Genomic DNA, 19,216 nt, shown 5'->3' with positions numbered 1-19,216 from the left:
GTACAAATGAAAAACATAAGATTTAATTGCAAAATTAAAATTTCTAAACACTGCGTGAGATCAAAATATTTGCGATACGGAAAAAGTATTGGTTCCTTGCGAGGGGATCAAAGACCATAGGAAAAAGGATGTTTACTAGCTTTAATTAAATCTTCGAGTAAAATAGACGAATCGAGCCAATTCTCTGGTAAATCTCTACTCTCGACATCTTATCGTAAGTGGAATCTAACTCGATGGATCTTCCAAAATAAAATTGAACCATGAAGATGAATCTTTTCGTAAAAACAACTTCGTTTTAGATAACAGTAAAACGTATAGGTAATTGAATTTTAAAACTGACGTACGTGTAAATTAAAGGAAAACAATTGCGTGCTGTTTCCTGGCTTATATTATTAAGTAGGAAAAATTGCTACTATGCCCAAGCTGCAAGCGACAGCTATTAAAAAATTTTCCTTGCCCTTAATTCGTAATAGATGCGCAAAATTCCTGTTCCATTGAGTCACGTTCACGTAGCCAGTACGTGAGCGATTTGTCTGACTTTATTAATCCTGTAGTTCGATCATTCCTTCCATACGTTCCCGACACAAATTAGACGTATTCGGAACGAGAATAATTTATCAACATATTTCAAAGGGACGTATCCAAATTTTTAATAGCACAGATCGATGTAATTCTAGATGTTTGGAATTTTGCATGATCGCCGATTTATAGTAAAAGTTCAATTTAAATTGACTTATGGAATAAAAAGCAATTTTATAGATTAAATTGAAAGTGTCAACTCTATTGATCCACATCATGAAATTAGAGTGATAGTAAATAACCATTGCCTAGGGGAAGTTTTTAATTTTTTAGTATTGCTTTTTGTGATGTTTTTTCGTTTCATTGGATTTTTAATTACTCAACTTCAATTAATCAACTCATTCCAGTCATTAGCAATTATCAGTAAACGTTAATTATATTAAGATCACATTTAATTAAATCGCATTACATAAAGGTACATAATAATGTATATTAATTAGATAAAATTATACTTCTATTATCCTGCAAACTGTTTGAACAATTTAATAATCTCTTTTCCTCTCTCTACACACGTAAGCAATTGCTAAACTTATTCTACCGTTCTTTCCGTTTCCTTGATACCGCAAGCTGGTACTTTATATTATTTCTTGGATGGAAATGACTTTCACTTAACTCTTTTACAAGCGCGGCGTTGTTCGTTCGAGAAAAATTGTATTAAACCGAAAACGGCGGAGAAGAAAATCCAACACGAGATAAAATATGCAGTTAATTTGATTTCCGCTCACCTGACTTCAGTTTCATTTTTAATATGCACCGTTCTCTAAAAAAAAGATGAGATTCGTTTGCGGATTGAAGAAACGTCGTGTCGTTTCTACGTTGATTGCGTTCTCAAGTACAATTTATACTTCCGTTCGCTGGCGAATCGAGAAATTTTACAATTTCCTTCTGCTAATCGTACAAAGGATTGAAAGTGGAGAAATTGCATGGCATATTGTCTGCACATTATTTTTCAAAGTCAACCTTAAAACCCAGAGAAATGCTTTATTCTTCATATTAAGCGTTATATCATTCGCCATAGATAAAGCATAACTGCAGATAAAATAAACAATTCTAAATCTCTATTGAGATTCAAGAATCAATGAATTCTTGAAGTTGCTTCAAAAATCTTACAGGTTCTATGTACTTTTCTCCTAACTACAGTATTTAACAAGTTAAGTATGATTAATCAGCATTTTTTTGGTACTGACAAAATTCAGCTGCTCGCACAGTCGAAAGAGCAAACTTTTGGAAAAAAAATCGTTTTCCCTCAAATACTCCTAAACCATTTATTGCAAATTACTCGTTAATGATTGACGCTAATGAAAAATGTTTCCGACAAAAGTTGCTATTACCTGCAGAAAAGGTACACTTTTCTTCTATCTCGAATACTTCAGAAGTAATCGATTGAGTAATTCGTCCTTCGTCAAATGCTTTTTAACGAGTGGAGTTAAAAGGAGATTGTACAGGACCGTTTTTGTATCTGACAACACAGTATGTATAATTACAACTTACAGAATAGTTCCTGTGAGCAATAAGTATATATATGTATGTATAAGGAGAAGTTGGACAAAATGTCATACTTGACAACTTATTTCAAAGTCAAGATCATTCGAGGTGGTTTCGAATGGTGGATCAATCGAACATTGAAACAGTCCGTGATAATCGCATGATACAAAACTTAATTTAAATCATCCATTATTTATTGAGTTAGCTTCTAGTCGATTAATTACTATCATGATAATTACTATCACATAGCTTGCGTTCTAGCGATAAACCGTTATTCAAACGATGCGTGCAACCGATGAAACGTGCAATTGATCGGATACCTACATAGCTACGCGTGGTAATTAACCCTAGGGAAATAGTTTTTTTTCTTTCGACGATAATGGGGATGATCGCTCGTGGCAAAGGCCGCACGATAAACCGTTTGTGCGACTGGCCGCCGATCGTTACGATATACGTTTAACGCCGGATTTAATGCGGGGCGTTAATGCGAACTCCGGGATTCCCGCGTGTAAAACAACGGATTTTATTTGAATACGTACACGGACAGCTTTACTCGGAGCTTTAAGCGATTAGCGTTTTTGAACGGTCGTGGAACGTGACCCTCTTTCCACGTTCATTTCTGGGCCGCTGTATGGACACTTCGAACAAACGTTATGGATCATGAAGTTCAACCTATGAATATTGATGTAGGAACTTCGATCGGACGAATTTCCGTTTGCAAAGATCGTGCAAACTTTGAAACACGAGCACATCGGGACGCGAGTTTTCGCGTGACGTGTTCGCGTGAAATTGGAACTTCGCGGTGAGAGCGAGCCTATAGTGAAATACGAGACCGAATTTTGTCATTCTTTTTCGCAGCACAACCTCCCCTTTGTACGGTTTTCGAAGACGTATAACCGAGATTCTTATTTCAAAGAGAAACATATCAATTTCATCGAGTAACAAGTTACTCGAAGTAATGAGCTTCCAGGAAAAAAAAAAATTTTCCATTAAAAGCTTTGTTGAACCATACGTAAATCATCGATGCTCGAATAGTAAATTTTGTTTTACCTTACTATACCATAAACGTGATACGCGATAATATATGTTAAGTACGTGTATGAACATGATATCGCTCAAATTGCCCGAAAATTACCGCAGCATGGTACATTTGATTTCGTCGTTCGTGCATTTGTCAAATTTGCGGTTTTAGCGCAAACAGAATATGCTGAGAACAGAATCGAGCGAGCTGCGAATTTAATTCCGGCTCGTATCAAGTTCGATCGCACGTTGCAAACAGATAATAGATGTATTTTTGGGAAACGAAAGATAGAACGAAGTGTGACGTCAATTATTTCCTCGCATGAATCCATATCCAGAAAGACAATGTACGCAAGGAATAAATAGCGGACTGATATACAGTTTCCATCAAGAATACCGAGTGTATAAATCACGCCTGAATGAAGTCATGCAGACTTTGTGTCTACATAATCGAGCAGCGTTCGAATTCCGCGTGGCATGAGAAAGTCGCATCTAGACGATAATAAGAAGGCTTTTGGCGAACGTCGGAAAGTACTCGAAACCCCGAAGGACTCGCCCGGAAAGTTTAAGCAGGATAAATGGATGTAGGGAGGACGGAAAAAGAGAACGAAAGAAGAAAAATAGCTCTGTCGAGGAATGAAAAGATTGGTTACATATACTAATAAGTGGGACCGGTTTGTATTAGGGGACAAGAGCTTCAGACACGTAGTACAATTCCTTCAAATTACTTTTCCATCCGTTAGCTAAAACGATCACGTCGCAAAACAGAAAAGCTATATTTGTGAGTGTATTATAGTGTACATCGTATAAAAGATAGTTATTTATTTGAAAAAGATCAAATAACATTTTGTACTGAAGAAATAAAGAAAATATGTGTACAACTGTTATTATTAGCTGAAGTACAATTTATTAAAGAAATTTCATCAATTTCTCCGTGCTTGAATCGACTAAGTTTCGGTTACTTTTTAGGAATAATAAGCAAGACAGTAGGCAATATTGAAGTCCTCGAAGTTCCGAAGGATTGCACGTGAACTTTTCTCGATTCTGTCCATTTTCGAACTGAAGCGACCAAAGAACCCGGAGACGAAGCTTTAGAACAGAAAAGCACTTTAAAAAGACTCGGAAGGAAGGAACAACTCGAAAGAGAGTAATTTTAAAACGGGAAAAAGTGTTATAGTAATGAATGCTATGATATTCAATATCAAGTACCGTAATATTAGATACTTTATTGCGTAGCTGTCTGTACAACGATACTCTAAAATCTTCTTTTAATTTCGAATATTTACCTGTATTTCGAGAAATGAATTTAAACGTCCACAAATTGCTTTACATCGCGTCGTGTAATAAAAGGAATTGTAAATAGAAGTGATATCGGTATATCCATCGAAATGCAAAGACGTAGTTTATGTAGTTGTTGCGAAAACAGCGTGTGAAAAGCAGAAAATCGATTGAGTTGCATTTCCATCTGGAACTCGGTTACATCAACAGGATAATAAACAAGCCTTCAGTTGTGATGATTTTCGGGAATTCGCGGAACTGGTATCGGAAGTTTAAGTATTAACTTCAACACGAATCGCCGAGGGAAGGATTTTCTCAACTGGTAAACGTGTTATTCTCACGGAAAATCAATTTGATAAACTGCTGCATGTTCGACGTTGATAACAATTTTTAATATATTTTAGTACAATCAAGAAGTTTAAAGTGAATGTTCCAAGTTAGATAATGTCGTTCATCTTTTCCTAGAGCTTAGAGGGAGGTAATTACAAGGTGCAATCTGTTCCGAAACTGTGTACAACTGTTATTATTAGCTGAAGTACAATTTATTAAAGAAATTTCATCAATTTCTCCGTGCTTGAATCGACTAAGTTTCGGTTACTTTTTAGGAATAATAAGCAAGACAGTAGGCAATATTGAAGTCCTCGAAGTTCCGAAGGATTGCACGTGAACTTTTCTCGATTCTGTCCATTTTCGAACTGAAGCGACCAAAGAACCCGGAGACGAAGCTTTAGAACAGAAAAGCACTTTAAAAAGACTCGGAAGGAAGGAACAACTCGAAAGAGAGTAATTTTAAAACGGGAAAAAGTGTTATAGTAATGAATGCTATGATATTCAATATCAAGTACCGTAATATTAGATACTTTATTGCGTAGCTGTCTGTACAACGATACTCTAAAATCTTCTTTTAATTTCGAATATTTACCTGTATTTCGAGAAATGAATTTAAACGTCCACAAATTGCTTTACATCGCGTCGTGTAATAAAAGGAATTGTAAATAGAAGTGATATCGGTATATCCATCGAAATGCAAAGACGTAGTTTATGTAGTTGTTGCGAAAACAGCGTGTGAAAAGCAGAAAATCGATTGAGTTGCATTTCCATCTGGAACTCGGTTACATCAACAGGATAATAAACAAGCCTTCAGTTGTGATGATTTTCGGGAATTCGCGGAACTGGTATCGGAAGTTTAAGTATTAACTTCAACACGAATCGCCGAGGGAAGGATTTTCTCAACTGGTAAACGTGTTATTCTCACGGAAAATCAATTTGATAAACTGCTGCATGTTCGACGTTGATAACAATTTTTAATATATTTTAGTACAATCAAGAAGTTTAAAGTGAATGTTCCAAGTTAGATAATGTCGTTCATCTTTTCCTAGAGCTTAGAGGGAGGTAATTACAAGGTGCAATCTGTTCCGAAACATAATTAAAACAACTTTAGTTATAAAATTAATGTAAAAAGAGATTGTGTTTCGTGCGTACAAAAGTTTCGAAATTTTCGAAATAAGGCAAACTTTTCAATCACTGAATTCTCGCTGTGCGTTTCAATCGTCAACAAAACAGTACAATCTATTGTAATATAAAGTTGTTATCTCCCCTATTCTGGTAAAAAAAAAAAACCGTACAATAGGTAACACGGTTTACACCGCCTTCGCACTTCGCTGTGTGAATAACAACGGGTCTAGGATTTCACTCGTTTTATATCTTTTAACAGGAATAAATGTATAAAGCAACTCTTAATTTAAAAGGTGGCGTGTCACTCGCAAGGAACTCGAAATGGACGTGCGCGAGAATTTTACAGGAGGATTTTTGTAAAAACGTGAGAAAAAAGATACATTTGATCAGTGGATTGATCGATTCTCCGTCGAATACCGGCCGTGGCGAACTCTTTCAGTGGAAAAAGCCTGAGAACTGCTGATCCAGAAAGAATGGCAGAGGGCCCCAAGGACCAGGGAAGAGGATGAGTAAAAAAAGAATTCCACTCATAAAACACAAGAGAATAAGGGGGACAAAAGGAACGATCGTATATTATATCTGGACACGTACATATTTCCGCTTTTATGTGCAAGACGATTTGCACGATTTGCTACGGAAGTTATGTACAGTGACGGACAAAAGGTATGTAGGTATCATAAAAGTAACACTTGTCTCTTCTCTTTCTGATTTCGTACTAATGAAGAAGAACGAACGACCACGGATTGTTATGAAAAATAAAACATTCGTTTTATCAAATTAAAAATAAATGTGACTTAGTTTAAAAATTTAGGCACTGCGATATGCAGTTCTTGATATTTCATACATATTTATACATTCCATGCATTATCTACAGGCTCGAAATTTTCTATAAATGCATAAAGTTTGCAGTCCAGGCGTAAGTAATAATATTGAGAACCAAAAGGAAATATCGTCACACGTATGATACTCGTGGACCTCTTTTCATTAGGAATTTCGACATTTCAACTTTTGACGTTCTTGTTTCATTGCACTAGCGACGCTAAACGTGGCTAACCAGTTTCGCTAATTAAACCAGGACATGGGTATTAGGAAGATTCGAATTACACCGGGGTGTATTGTTATGCAAATTTTCTAAGCCAGTCTGCTGCGGCAACGCGAATACCCCACCCCCCCCCCTCCTCTTATCCAACGCGGAGTTTGTCCATGCGTAGAAAGCTCGATTACGTCGCTCGGATAATAAGCAACTCCGTAACCGATGTAGCGACGATCCTGGAAATCCCGATAGAGTTTGTTGGGAAGTTTCCGCGAGTCGACTCGGTCCCCGCCGAGAGGATCCGACACGCACGGCGTTTCGGATGGGACGTGAAAAGTAGATACGCGGCTAAAGGAGGAACCGGATGCAAATTGGATTATGCGAGGGAAAATAAATGCAGCGACGTGCGAATACGTGTCGAACGGTAGAATTTAGTACGGTGAAACATATATTATGCGGCCTCGTCGCGTCGAGTCCTGGATTTTTGCTAGAAATTACTTGTCCCGCTATGCATGCGCTCGCAAAAGAATTTGTAATCAGCACTTCACATGGAATGAATAAAAAAATTAGTGAGGTATACGTCGTGAATATTCACATGTCTTGTAAAAGGATTAATTAAGGCAATTTGTAAGTATTCATTGTCAAAAAGCTTCGGGTTGTAATTGAATAAGAGGGGTTCATTAAAACACGGTTCAAATCCGATTTGAAAATGATGACCCAGTTCCTCTTTGACGAGCAAAGGGCATTACACAAGGAACGAACTACGTTATGTAGCGACGTAAGCGACGGACACGACAGATCAACGAATATTAAATGCAAACATTTAATAAATGTGAATCTAGAAAACGGTAGAAATTAAAATTACGACTAGATAATTACGATTATATTACGCTGAAGCGGAACATTCAGTTTTCTACAATCGTACGATTGCATCAGATCGGAAAACGAAGCTTCGAATATTGCAGTTTTATTGCTCTCGACACGAACGTTGTATTTCACTAGAGAACACGCGACGTGAGATGCACGCGGTTAACGAGAACCTTCGCGGTGGTTCAATAATTTCCGAACGCGACACGCACAAAGGAGTTTCGAGCCGCGCTTCTTAATTATCGGCCACGAATCGATTTATTCGCCTGCCATTTTCCTTCAGACATTATGTTCCCGCGTTTCTCATTTCTGGATTGCTCGTTTGAAACTGTGTTCAAGTAATTATGAAGTGAAACGTGCCGAGATTACCTGTACCTCGTACAATTTGTTACCTGTCCGTGTAATTTCTGGGAACAATTCTAAATAGACCAGCTCTCTCGGCGTGGCTCTGTTCACAAGCGTTCTCCCTTCCGGTCAAATATTCAAATAGTTTCTCCCGCCCATATTCCTTGTAATTGGTTCTGACCCAACTATCTTTCGACGTCCCACGTCCAAATTCGTAATACATAAATGGTCGTGACATGCGAGCCGCGGAATTTCAACATCTAGAAACTTTCGGAATTAATCAATGCGCCGATTGAATTTCGGTATTGACCGACTGAGTGGTTCTGGTTAACCGTGCAACGTAACCATTTTACATAATTCTCGTCAATATGACTTAAACGCATAATAAGGTTCAAGAAAAGTACACTATGTACCACGGGAATCGTCGTCTCGGTTACTTAGTTCACCAGTGCGTAAAAAGCAAAAGGAGAAAGAAGTAGAAAGACGTCTGAAAGCCGATTAAGTAAAAATTCACTTCTCCGTAACTATTAACGCGATGCAACGAGGGATTTAAACTCGACTGGTGCTCGCATTAACTTTCTGCAAATTTCACGGGATCCCTCGCGGTTTAATTAGTGTTTGATTTCATGCACCAAACGGGATACTCGCAATTCGCGTCCGAAAGAACGTTTGGCAAAGGACGAGGAGAAACGAAGTTTCATAATTAACGGAGATAACGAGCAAACCGCGAATCTTTTCGGGACACTAGTGCGAAAAATTACACTTCCGATGCGACGTTTTTTCATGGCTTCCCTGTAGGCAAAACGAACGGAGGAAGATTGAAGAAGCTCGTATCTTTGACAAATTCCATGCTGCTTTGCTCGCTGGAAACCGAGTTACTTGCGCGTTTAAACATGATTTAAAGTAAATCGATATCTAATTTTGGGACATATTCAAAATGTAAAATATAGAAGATTGAGTAATATTAATATTAATATTAATATATAATCATTCCTTATATTCCACATACTTCTTAACGATAATATATATTTTGATATTTTGTATAAAATATTTTTCCTATTATATTTATTTATTTATAAAATATATTTCCTATTATCAACTTCCTTGGACAGTTTTTTAGAACTGTTTGTACGAAACTTCCACACATAAAAATATTTCATTTTAACAAAATAATATACTTTACATAAAAACTGGTAGGATTTGGCAGGAATTGGCAATTGCTTTTCACCAGCAATAATGCACGAGAAGCGTACATACGTATCAGTGGGACGGATTCATTCTCCTCTGATCACAAGGACTCGACAAAACCGATACAGAACGCCGAGGAATCGAGTCAGTCAGCTACATAATAATCAAATCTCGAATCAAGAGCGTCGATGTTCCCTCGAATCCTTTAGCTAGGACCCCTCGGGAGGAAAAGTTTTTCTCCGACGTTCTGCATTCTCCGCATAGAAGCGAGAGGGAAACCGACCCTCGGAGGGAAAAAAAACGCGAGCAAAGGTGCTCGAACGGAGAAAGGAAAAGCGGAATGCAAAAGAAGAATAGGAATACGAGGAAGAGCGCAAAGAATACAAGATATACGGTATGTCCCAGGTGATATTTCATAGACTGATTCAGAATATAAAAAGGATGGATGAAAACTCGTAGCATATGCGCTACTTAAATTTTGTACGATGCCCACTGAATGTTGTTTTCCTCTTTCTACTTAAAAATACAATCAGATATCATCCTATTTCATCTTAAAGCTTCGACAAATTCAGATATCAGGCGCTAATGGATAAACTAACTACAGCTTGATGTAACATGAAATAAAGCTGCCTTTCTGAGAACCAATCAGCAGAATATCGCGTATCATAGGACACCCTATGTAAAGAGCGAAAGTTGGAGATAGAAAACTCACCCTTGCGAGAGCGACGGCTGGAAAGCTGTCCCAGGCGAGTTGCGCTTCTTCGCCCGTGTTTCCATGACGTTGACCCGAGAGAATCCTCGCAGCCGTGAGTGTGCTCATCCCCATCCCGTCGCCGACGAAGAGAACGACGCCCCGCGCCACGCCGCCCGGTGGCGTCGTCCCGCTGACGCTCGAACTTGCCGCCGACGCGCGGATACGGGCTTCGATCGCGCGCGTCGCCGCTTCGTACCATACCTTCCTCTCTGCGAACAGAAATTTTTCCCGGCTGAGTAACCTCAACCAGAAGGGGACATTGTGACACCTATCTTAATTGAATCTATAGTCTTGACGCGTCGACGGAAAATCAGCTATTATGGCTCGCCGTTTCCCGTAAGTATTGTTCAGTTATCGTTCTTTGTTGTCGCGTGTACAGAGAGATGTTTGAGCGGAAAACTAGAGGGAGGCTCTTTTGTGACCGTGGCTAGCTATAACGTGGCGCGAAAGGCTTCGGTTGAATTGCGCTCAGTCGCTTGGCTTCATTGTTCCTTTTTTCCAACCACTGCAGTGGACAAATCTGTGTAAGTTCAGTGTCGCTCACTGCAGTTTAATATCGTTAAGTTTAACAAAAATGCTAAAGAACTTATACGATGTCATTAGATAAATTGAATTAATATCAAGGAGTTTTCGAATATACCTCGTTCTCTTCGGGTACTTCGTTTATTTTTGCTTTCGGAATATGTATTATTCATTATTCTCTATTAACTGTACTCGTACTCTGCTTAATGAAACTGTTCGATAATACAAACCGATGTAGCTCGACAACTATTAAGTTCCAAAGGGAATTTGCAAACGGTCGAGTGGCACACCGGCGATGATACCAATCTCTAAGCATCTACCTCGCTTCTCCGAAGTAGGTAGGTCGGTTTCGTGGGGATTGTCATGTTGCAGATTCAAGGGCGCGTTCGCCTGTCTGCAAGGGTGGAAACGCGACGTTTTCCCGTTTGAACGCTGCCGAAGGGACCGGATATCTTAATTGAATCTGTTAGTAAAACGAGCCAAGTCCGACTGTTTCCGGGGAAGTCGTTCGCTGCAGTCACTTTCGAAAAAAAGGTAGACCGCCGAGGGGCAGAACGAAAGCCGTTACGCGCCGCATAACGATCGTGCGAGTAGCAGATTTTAATGTAAAGAAATTACGTTAACCGAGTTAGCCGAGTAAAAAGGAGAATGCTTATTATCGTTTAAACAGTGAGTGGAAAAACTCGGTGCACTTTTAAAACTGTCCCGCCGCTCTTTACTGCCACCTTTTTCCTTCTGTGGAAATAAATTTCTCTTGTTTACCACTCAAGCGTGTAAATATTTATGAGAAGAATTAAAATTGCACTACGTTCAACTTTTTCGAGGTTCTACGTAAAATCGTAATTGAATAGTTCTGGTATAAGAACCGAATGTGCGAACAACAAACGCAGTATTCGTTTGACAAGTTCGATTCTGTTTATATCTACGACGATTTCATTCGGATACGTCGCCGGAAGCACATTAAAGTATACGACTGTTTCCTACAAACTGTACTAGTCGAAGATCCCGCGTTACAGTTCGACTAGGAACACATTGCCGACTAGTAGCCGTTAATGGGTAAGTTTAACCAGTACCAAACTGCCATATCGTGTCGCAATACTGGCCAAACCCGCATTTCCATGGTAGCTAGCTGGATCTGATACATCGACGTACCGATGAAGTTGTATCAGTACAATAGTGGCACACTTATCTGTTGCGAACTATGTTAGAGAAACAAGCAATTCCATAAAACACTTAACAATTGTTTTTTGATGTTTTTCTCACAAGTGAGAAGAATTCCTTTTCAAGTCATTTTATATATAAAATGAACAAATGGTCAGCGTCATATCTATCAAACGTCGACATCTTTATCAACAAGAATGACTGATTTAAACTTGATATAACGCGACGGATTAAAACGAATGGAATTTCTCGTAACGAAGTTTAATTCTTAGCTTGGGACGCCATAATCTCAACCATCGCTGGAGATATGCATTTTGTAAATCTACGGATCTGCGTGGGGGTTGAAACACGCGCGACGGTAGCGGTTTTACTCATGTACCATGTCACCTCGTCGCGATTAATTTGGCGAAAAACAAGGTGACGAAATTTATGTTTCATGAATTCTGAGAATCTCGCATTAACGCGTAACATCCCGATGCCTATTGTTACCCTCGCATTTTTTACGTGACGTTCGCGTACACTTTTTCATTTTGTGGACATAATTTTACGACGAGGTTGCATTACAAAAACACATTCGATCATCACCGATTCGCGACCGAATACGGTGCATACATCGTTAAATTTGTAATCGAGTAGAAACACAGTGTCCACGCAGTCGCTCAACTTGATTGAACATCCGCGAATTACTTCAACGCGAAACCATTCGGTAGGAAAAAAATTGGTAGCTCTGCCAGTGAAATATCAAATTCGGTGGGCGAGAATCGATTCAATGAAACCGGAGACCCAGGCGCGATTCACGATCGAGCGAATATATTAAATGCGTCGATTCGCGCTCCCAGCGATTCTTCTCGTGTGTCGTTAAACCAGAGTATCGTGGAAGTTTGACGATTTCTGGTAAAAGGCAAAGATTTATGACGGCTGCGGGAGCCGACGGTATGAACGGGCCGAGACAAAATTTATTTTAACGCGGCGTTCTGATAAACATTTGTCCGCGCATATATTGTAACCCGCACGATTATGCACCCGGGCCGACTGAATATTCATAAATAAATAACGCACCCGCCAATGATTCGCAATTACATGGACGTGAACTGCACGTGCACCTGACTGTCCCACGTACTGTTATACACCCATTTAATTGAAATTTAATTACCAAAGGCTCGCGCACGTGACAGATTAGTGATTTGCACGCGCAGTATGTCGGATGACACGGGACATGCGGGTGTTATAATGTTGACATCGCGTACGCTACACCGTTTTAATGGTAATGTGGGAAATTCTTTGACTCACGAAAGAGAGTGAAGTTTCATCTGTATTTCTATTAATTGTCACATCGTACAATAAAAGTTTCTATGACCGTTCAGCGTTTTTCCATTTATCATTGTTTATAAACGGGATCGAAATTTATTTTAATTTTGGAAAATGTTTATAAATGGAAATTGTAAAGTAGCGAGTGTGGAAGAAAAATCACATGGAGATCCGTTGAGACTTGATTTATCGTTGAAAGGAAGACTGAAGACGCGTGAGAAAAGAGAAAACAGATAGTTTAAGTGATATAGGTCCGCCTACGGTCGGACGCGCGTTGTGCTCGACGCAACGACAGTACATCATTCAATATTTTTCAGTACTCACCGATATCCTTCCAAATAAAAGTCATAGAGAACAATAGAATCAAATGCAGGTATCATGAATCAAGAATTTAATTTGATTTACGAGACGTTCCATAATTAGAAATTTAATTCCACTGACGAAGTGAAAACTGATCTGAAGAAGAATAATAAATTGGAAAGAGTTAATGAAGTCGAACTGTGCGCGCAAAAATTACTGCTCGGTGAAGTTTCTTGGCAGAAGGCTATGCAATAAAAGTGCCAGAGACTTAGGTGCTCGCGTAAAGGGAGTATTTCACTCATGAAGGAAATACGGTAACAGGATGAGTATAATAGCGGAAGCCTTGGAATATTAGTAACGCGACTTAATGCTGATAAGAGTTGTTGAAAAATGAGAGAAAGACGAAAGAAACGGTATCGTCGAAAGACTCCGCCGGGGATACCCGGGTAACTTTGGGAAAGTACAATAGTTGTCCCAAGAGAACTTCTAACAGAGGAGATAAATGGTTTTAATAGAATGATCTCCAGGGTTAACGCTCTCCTCTCAAGTGAAGGGCTAATATAAAGATAAAGCGCGCGATAACTGGCCCTGCCGAGGGAAACGATGAATTTTTGAAAACATCGCCAGCCGGGGACGTTCATCAAACGTTAATTATATTCTCTTTGCACTGGCACCGCATATTTTAACGATTATCAACTGAGCCTCGTCAAAGAATTTGTACCTTCTAAAAATTTGCAATTCGATCACTAATGCCGAATTAAAGATACGTGAAAATGTTTAAAAAATAATGTACGCCGAACGTTTCGTTGAAAGTGTGCGCGTATAAAAATTTCTTAATCTTGTGATCCAACATCCTCGAACTTTTCACATTTGTCGGAAGGTACAAATTGCCACGAATGCATCTTTCCCGTTTTATGCGCTATCTCTTCCGGAGTCTCAACTTTTCCAAGAATTTTCATTCTCGTTGCTATGTACATCACGTAGTAGGTACGCGATGAAAGGAGGAACTAGCGGTACTAATCTCATAGCCCTTTTGATTATGTTCTGACCTGTTAACGATTGAACAAAATTCAGACATAGAGAGTGTAAACAGTGAAGGAAACCAACAACATCTCTTAATCTAATATCCGTCGGAAGTGTTTTAATCACGTTACAAATTAAAAGCCGTAAATCTTCTTATCGGCGCGCATCGATCGAGGGGGGAAAAAAGCTCGCGCGATAAAACGTCGACGGTACAAAAAGACCGCGCATTATCTTCGCTCTCAGAGGTTGGGGTAGAGGCAAAACGTGCGGCCAAACAACATTTTCCGGTTCCGTGGCCGCGCATCCCGACGCGATCGTCGCTGCCGCAAGTTTGCTTGGAAGATTAACGCCGATGAAATCCGTTTTGTGGTTGATTGCCGAGATCCCCGGCTCCTTGGGATAATTTACGTCCTAACTTATTATGGGCACGCGCTGTCGCAACGCAAGCAGCTTGCGACAAGCGACCGTAGTTTATGATCGCAATAGGGTGCTGCGAGAGGCAAACGCGACCGACATGCTCTCGTCGATGCTTACCCGCAGGTGCAATCTACTTCCTTTGACGGGAACGAAACCGGATGCGAATATCGTTATCGAAGCTCCGCCGAGCCGCCGCGGCCGGCCTTCTCTTGCCAGCTTTTCCGTGCCAAGCATCGAGCTACCTGCCATTTTAATTACGCGACCAATCCGAGCTTGCTGCCTCTCTCACCAGTTGAACCTTTGAGCGAAATCAGTTTAGGAGGACAGACGACGGAGCAAGCCTTTTTTATTCAAACGCTAATGGAAAGAAGTGTTCGATTGATATTAATCTCAATCATCGTTATTTCTTTCAAGTGTAAATTGATATAATACTTATCTGCAAAGGGAAAACATATAATTAATTAGATTAATAAAAAATAAGTAAAATCGTAAATGAGGAAAAAGTTATTTCAATTTCAGCTATGCGTCAAATCTAAATTTAAAATCGGATCACGTTTTTATAGCATCGACATCGCAGTGTTCTAAATACCCCAATTTCGCCCGTAACGTTCGTGCCTCGTGTAACAAGACACCTTTTGCAAGCCAATGATCTTATCGAGGACTCTGTCTCCCGAGTAGATAATTCGTATCAGCACGGGCCTTGAACAATTCCCCTCTTTCGAGATTCACAGTCATGAACACACGCTAATTAGTTAAACACTTCGCCGACCATAATTAATACGGTTCTAATGAATATTCGCCAACGGGATCGAGTTCCGGCAACTTGGGAGCAAGTTTGCTCTGGCACGAATGTGTTTCATTCCTAGGGGATTCCTGTAAAACTTTACAGCGCGCCGGCTAAATAGAACGCATCGTGCGAAACGTGAATAGTTTCTTGACCCTTTCATACAAACTACCGGAAATCAATAGGAAATAATCCCGCTGGAATGTTGAATACGACGTATTTATAAACTATAAGACAGAAATCTTTATTAGGTATAGTACGATTTCCTAGACAGCTTTAATGCGACTTTAATATAGTTTCCCAATATGCTTGTCCTATCCTTAGGGAAGCTCCTGAACAGCAGAGTACAAAGAGAAAGTTTCAGACTGAGGAACAAAGCCAAATATTTAGTGCCTTTCGAACACGATTACCCGAAGCAAATCATGCGATTTTTTATGAAACACGCAAAGCATTCATGATCGACAATAGTGACGATCGACATACTAATCTCCGGAGTTTCACTAGTAAGTAAATAGAACAACTGCAATTTGTCAGGAGCAAGTTTCGTCGTCAATTTTATTACACTTTACTTTACGCTGAACCGTGCCAGATCAGAAGCCACCGTTCTTTCTGCTCCTGTGCCTCCGGCACATATTTTACACGTACGCGAAGTCTATTACTTCCGTTCGCTATCCTAAGTGTCGAATTTAAACTCAAGAGATAACGCAATCGGTTCGATCCCCAAGCGGCAGGACTGCGCCTTAGTTTGCCCGTTCTATTTCTTCTTCGATATTATCTTCTATTCACATTGAAAACAAGCTTACCCAGAACTGCAGTATAGCAGAAAAATAATCAATTCGAATGAAGAACGCGCGAAAATCGAACGCGCTTTTGATCTCGAGCTTCGAAATTCAAATTAGCTTTTAACAATGGCGCTCCTCGGCCCGGTGAAGTGGTATCAACAAAATCCAATGTCTCCGTTCCTCCGTCAGAGGGAAAAGAGCTAAGCATATAGCTACAGCAGCGATCCGACGCCGATACAATCGTTTGCGAAATCGTAAAATTTGAAATTCGAATCCCGACGTTGGCGAAGATTTCTAGATACCCGGATTGAGATTCTTCCGTGGCGTAACAACATACGCCGTAATTCTTAGCTGCGCCTATACTTTCGACTCGGCTGGTTCTCGGAAATATATTCCCGCGAGATATTTAGAGAATCGGTAAAATATCTTGAAGGCATCCCGAAGGGAATTCCGGCCGCGGGACTTATGCGCTATTCGGCATACGAATGCGGGAATACATCTGCGAACGAAGCCTCGCATCGGGCGGGTATCGCGCTAGACCAGGTCTCACGTTCTGACTTCCAATATTTCGGTAAAGATACGTAGCGGACCAGTAAAAAGAAGCAAATATCGCTCGGCGCCCCGGCACGGAATCATCGAATTGCGCTATACCCTCGAAGAAGCGTAAAAGAATACGCGCGCTGAAATATATAACGCAGTACATACACATTTCTATGTTCCCGAGGGAAAATGAAAAACGTCAATCTTCATCGAGGCGTTCCTCGAGATTATATCCAGCGCAATAAATAATGTAGATTTAATATCTAACAATGGCTCACCAACTTTGCAATTAACTTTCGATCGGTATCGGAGTTTTCGATTCGTATCACTCACCTCTATAAGAAACTGAATAGCGAATTTGCATGCTTGGCTCGTTACGAGAATTGGCCTCAATTGAAACTAGCTGCAGACATCTGCATGAAGCATTTAATTAAGACGTCGGTATTACCTGAAATACTCAACCAGACACTGAAGCATACACGTAAATATGAACGTGTAAACTATTTAAATTTTCGAAATCGTCGTTTGCGTCAAGCGATTTTTAATTGAACGATGCATTACGAATTGACGTATCAAAACAGCACATCTGGTTATTCCGGAATTACCATTCTTCACTTAAACGATGCGCGAGTTTTCCCGCGACTGTCGATACAGGGAAACCGTGATACGCCCGGGCTTGATACACCAGATTGCCGGAATTCGGTATACGTAGCTATCTCAGGGACGATGTACGCTCAATTTAGCAGAATGTCACGCGTCAATTTATCTACGTTAAAATATCGCGATCCGGACCCGTCGTACACCCGTCACCCCGACGCTACGGAGTCGATTTGCGGTATTAATATGGATGCACTAAAAATCGTAGGCGGGCTGATTTGATTAAACTTCCTCGTCGAAGATTGCAACCTCGCATCCCGAGGGTGCGTTTTTAATCTATCCGCGTTCGTACTTCGCACATCTTTCGCATTCGTTGCATTCCATCGATAGGAATTCGTTGCCTCCACATACTTATATTATATGTACGTTCTGTGCTACACTTTAAGTATCGTGATCGAAAAAAAAGTAGTAGCAACCGAGGAAACATCGGTTACATCGTTATGCGTTAAGCGGCTTCGAAAGAGCTTAAGTTATAATTAGTGGAACATGGACTTCAAGAAACATTAACTAAACCCGTTTCCCTACGTTATCAAGGTACTTCCTGTCTACCCTCTAAAGTTGGTCGTATTTAGTTCTCCGCAATAGTATAATACTCGCGAATAGATATATGCACGTTGCTAGAACTGTATTCAGTGACTGTGCGTCAGAATCACGGCACCGTGTACGGAGGGTTCCGTTCAAGTATTAATTTACACGACCGGATTACGAGTTACATATGTTCCTATTTCAGCATTAACGTCGGCCAGCGGGAATAACGTGGGGATGCCTGTCCGCGAAAATCTCTTTGCGAGAATAATGTTATTATCACGTTACTTCAGACACGGGGGATCGTTTGTATGCAAATCGATGCGCGAGAAAATCCTCGGTCCGTTTAACGTGATAATTTCTACCGCGCGGCGACGACGGCGGCGCCACGTTTTCGAATCTCTCTCGTTTTAATCTGTCAACCCGTGAAGGAGAGGGAAATTCGGACTTATGGTATATTCCGCAGGAAAAGGTGAGAACGAATAGAGAAAAATCATCCGTCGTCCGCCTCAAATAATATCACCTATTATTCCCCAGCGAGTTACTTACTGTAGGGTCATCACTCCTTTTTCCCCCCTCCTCGCGTTCGTTAATAAATCGTTACGGAAAACGCGGCATGCGGTCGGTCCATAAACCAGAGACGTGACCTAGGCCCGTGGTACGGGAATAATCCCACGGATATAGTTCGTTCGAGTGAAATAAAAAGATTCGAGAAAGGGACGTCGGCAACCGTATCGAACCTTATTCGTAGACGTCGAATTTCAATAGAATAAAACTTCTCCCCCTATAAAGAAAAGCTCCGGCGCAAACCGAAGATAAGTAAGAACTTAGCTTCCTTTCGATCGAACGATTTACGTAACGCTACTTCCTTTTGTGTTGGCTACCAATAAGAGCGCATAAACTATACGGTCTGATAAGCCGTGCGGGACGATGGGAGAACAGGCGGAAAACTTGGGAAACGTGACCGACTGCATTATCGCCGCTAACAGAGTTACGTTCGGTTTACACAACTTTCTTCATTTAACGTGACTTTAGCCGCTGTCCACGGTAAAAAACAATTCGCATTGTTACTAATCCGTCCAAGTGCCACTGTCATTTGACTGTTTGCCACGAGTTTACCGCTCTCTGGTACTATCTCTACACATATTCCTTTTATAAAACTTATATTGCCAAGCATTTAACTCTTTTCATAT

The 19,216-nt window shown here is 40.3% G+C and overlaps 1 protein-coding gene across 1 annotated transcript in view; it reads right to left on the bottom strand.

The window, feature by feature from the left end:
• Positions 1–19,216, bottom strand: part of LOC108622163 (alkaline phosphatase) — a 190,960-nt gene that overhangs the window by 154,359 nt on the left and 17,385 nt on the right. Inside the window, exon 2 of the mRNA XM_018019867.2 lies at positions 9,963–10,213. Coding sequence (XP_017875356.1) covers positions 9,963–10,213 — 251 coding nt within the window. The remainder of the gene's footprint in view (positions 1–9,962; positions 10,214–19,216) is intronic.

The sequence above is a fragment of the Ceratina calcarata genome, unplaced genomic scaffold (assembly GCF_001652005.2).
Source record: "Ceratina calcarata isolate Rehan_Ccalc_2016 unplaced genomic scaffold, ASM165200v1 scaffold209.2, whole genome shotgun sequence".
In the NCBI taxonomy this organism is placed as follows: Eukaryota; Metazoa; Arthropoda; class Insecta; order Hymenoptera; family Apidae; genus Ceratina; species Ceratina calcarata.
The sequence above is the reverse complement of the archived record's forward strand: the minus strand, read 5'-3'. Positions and strand labels throughout refer to the sequence as shown.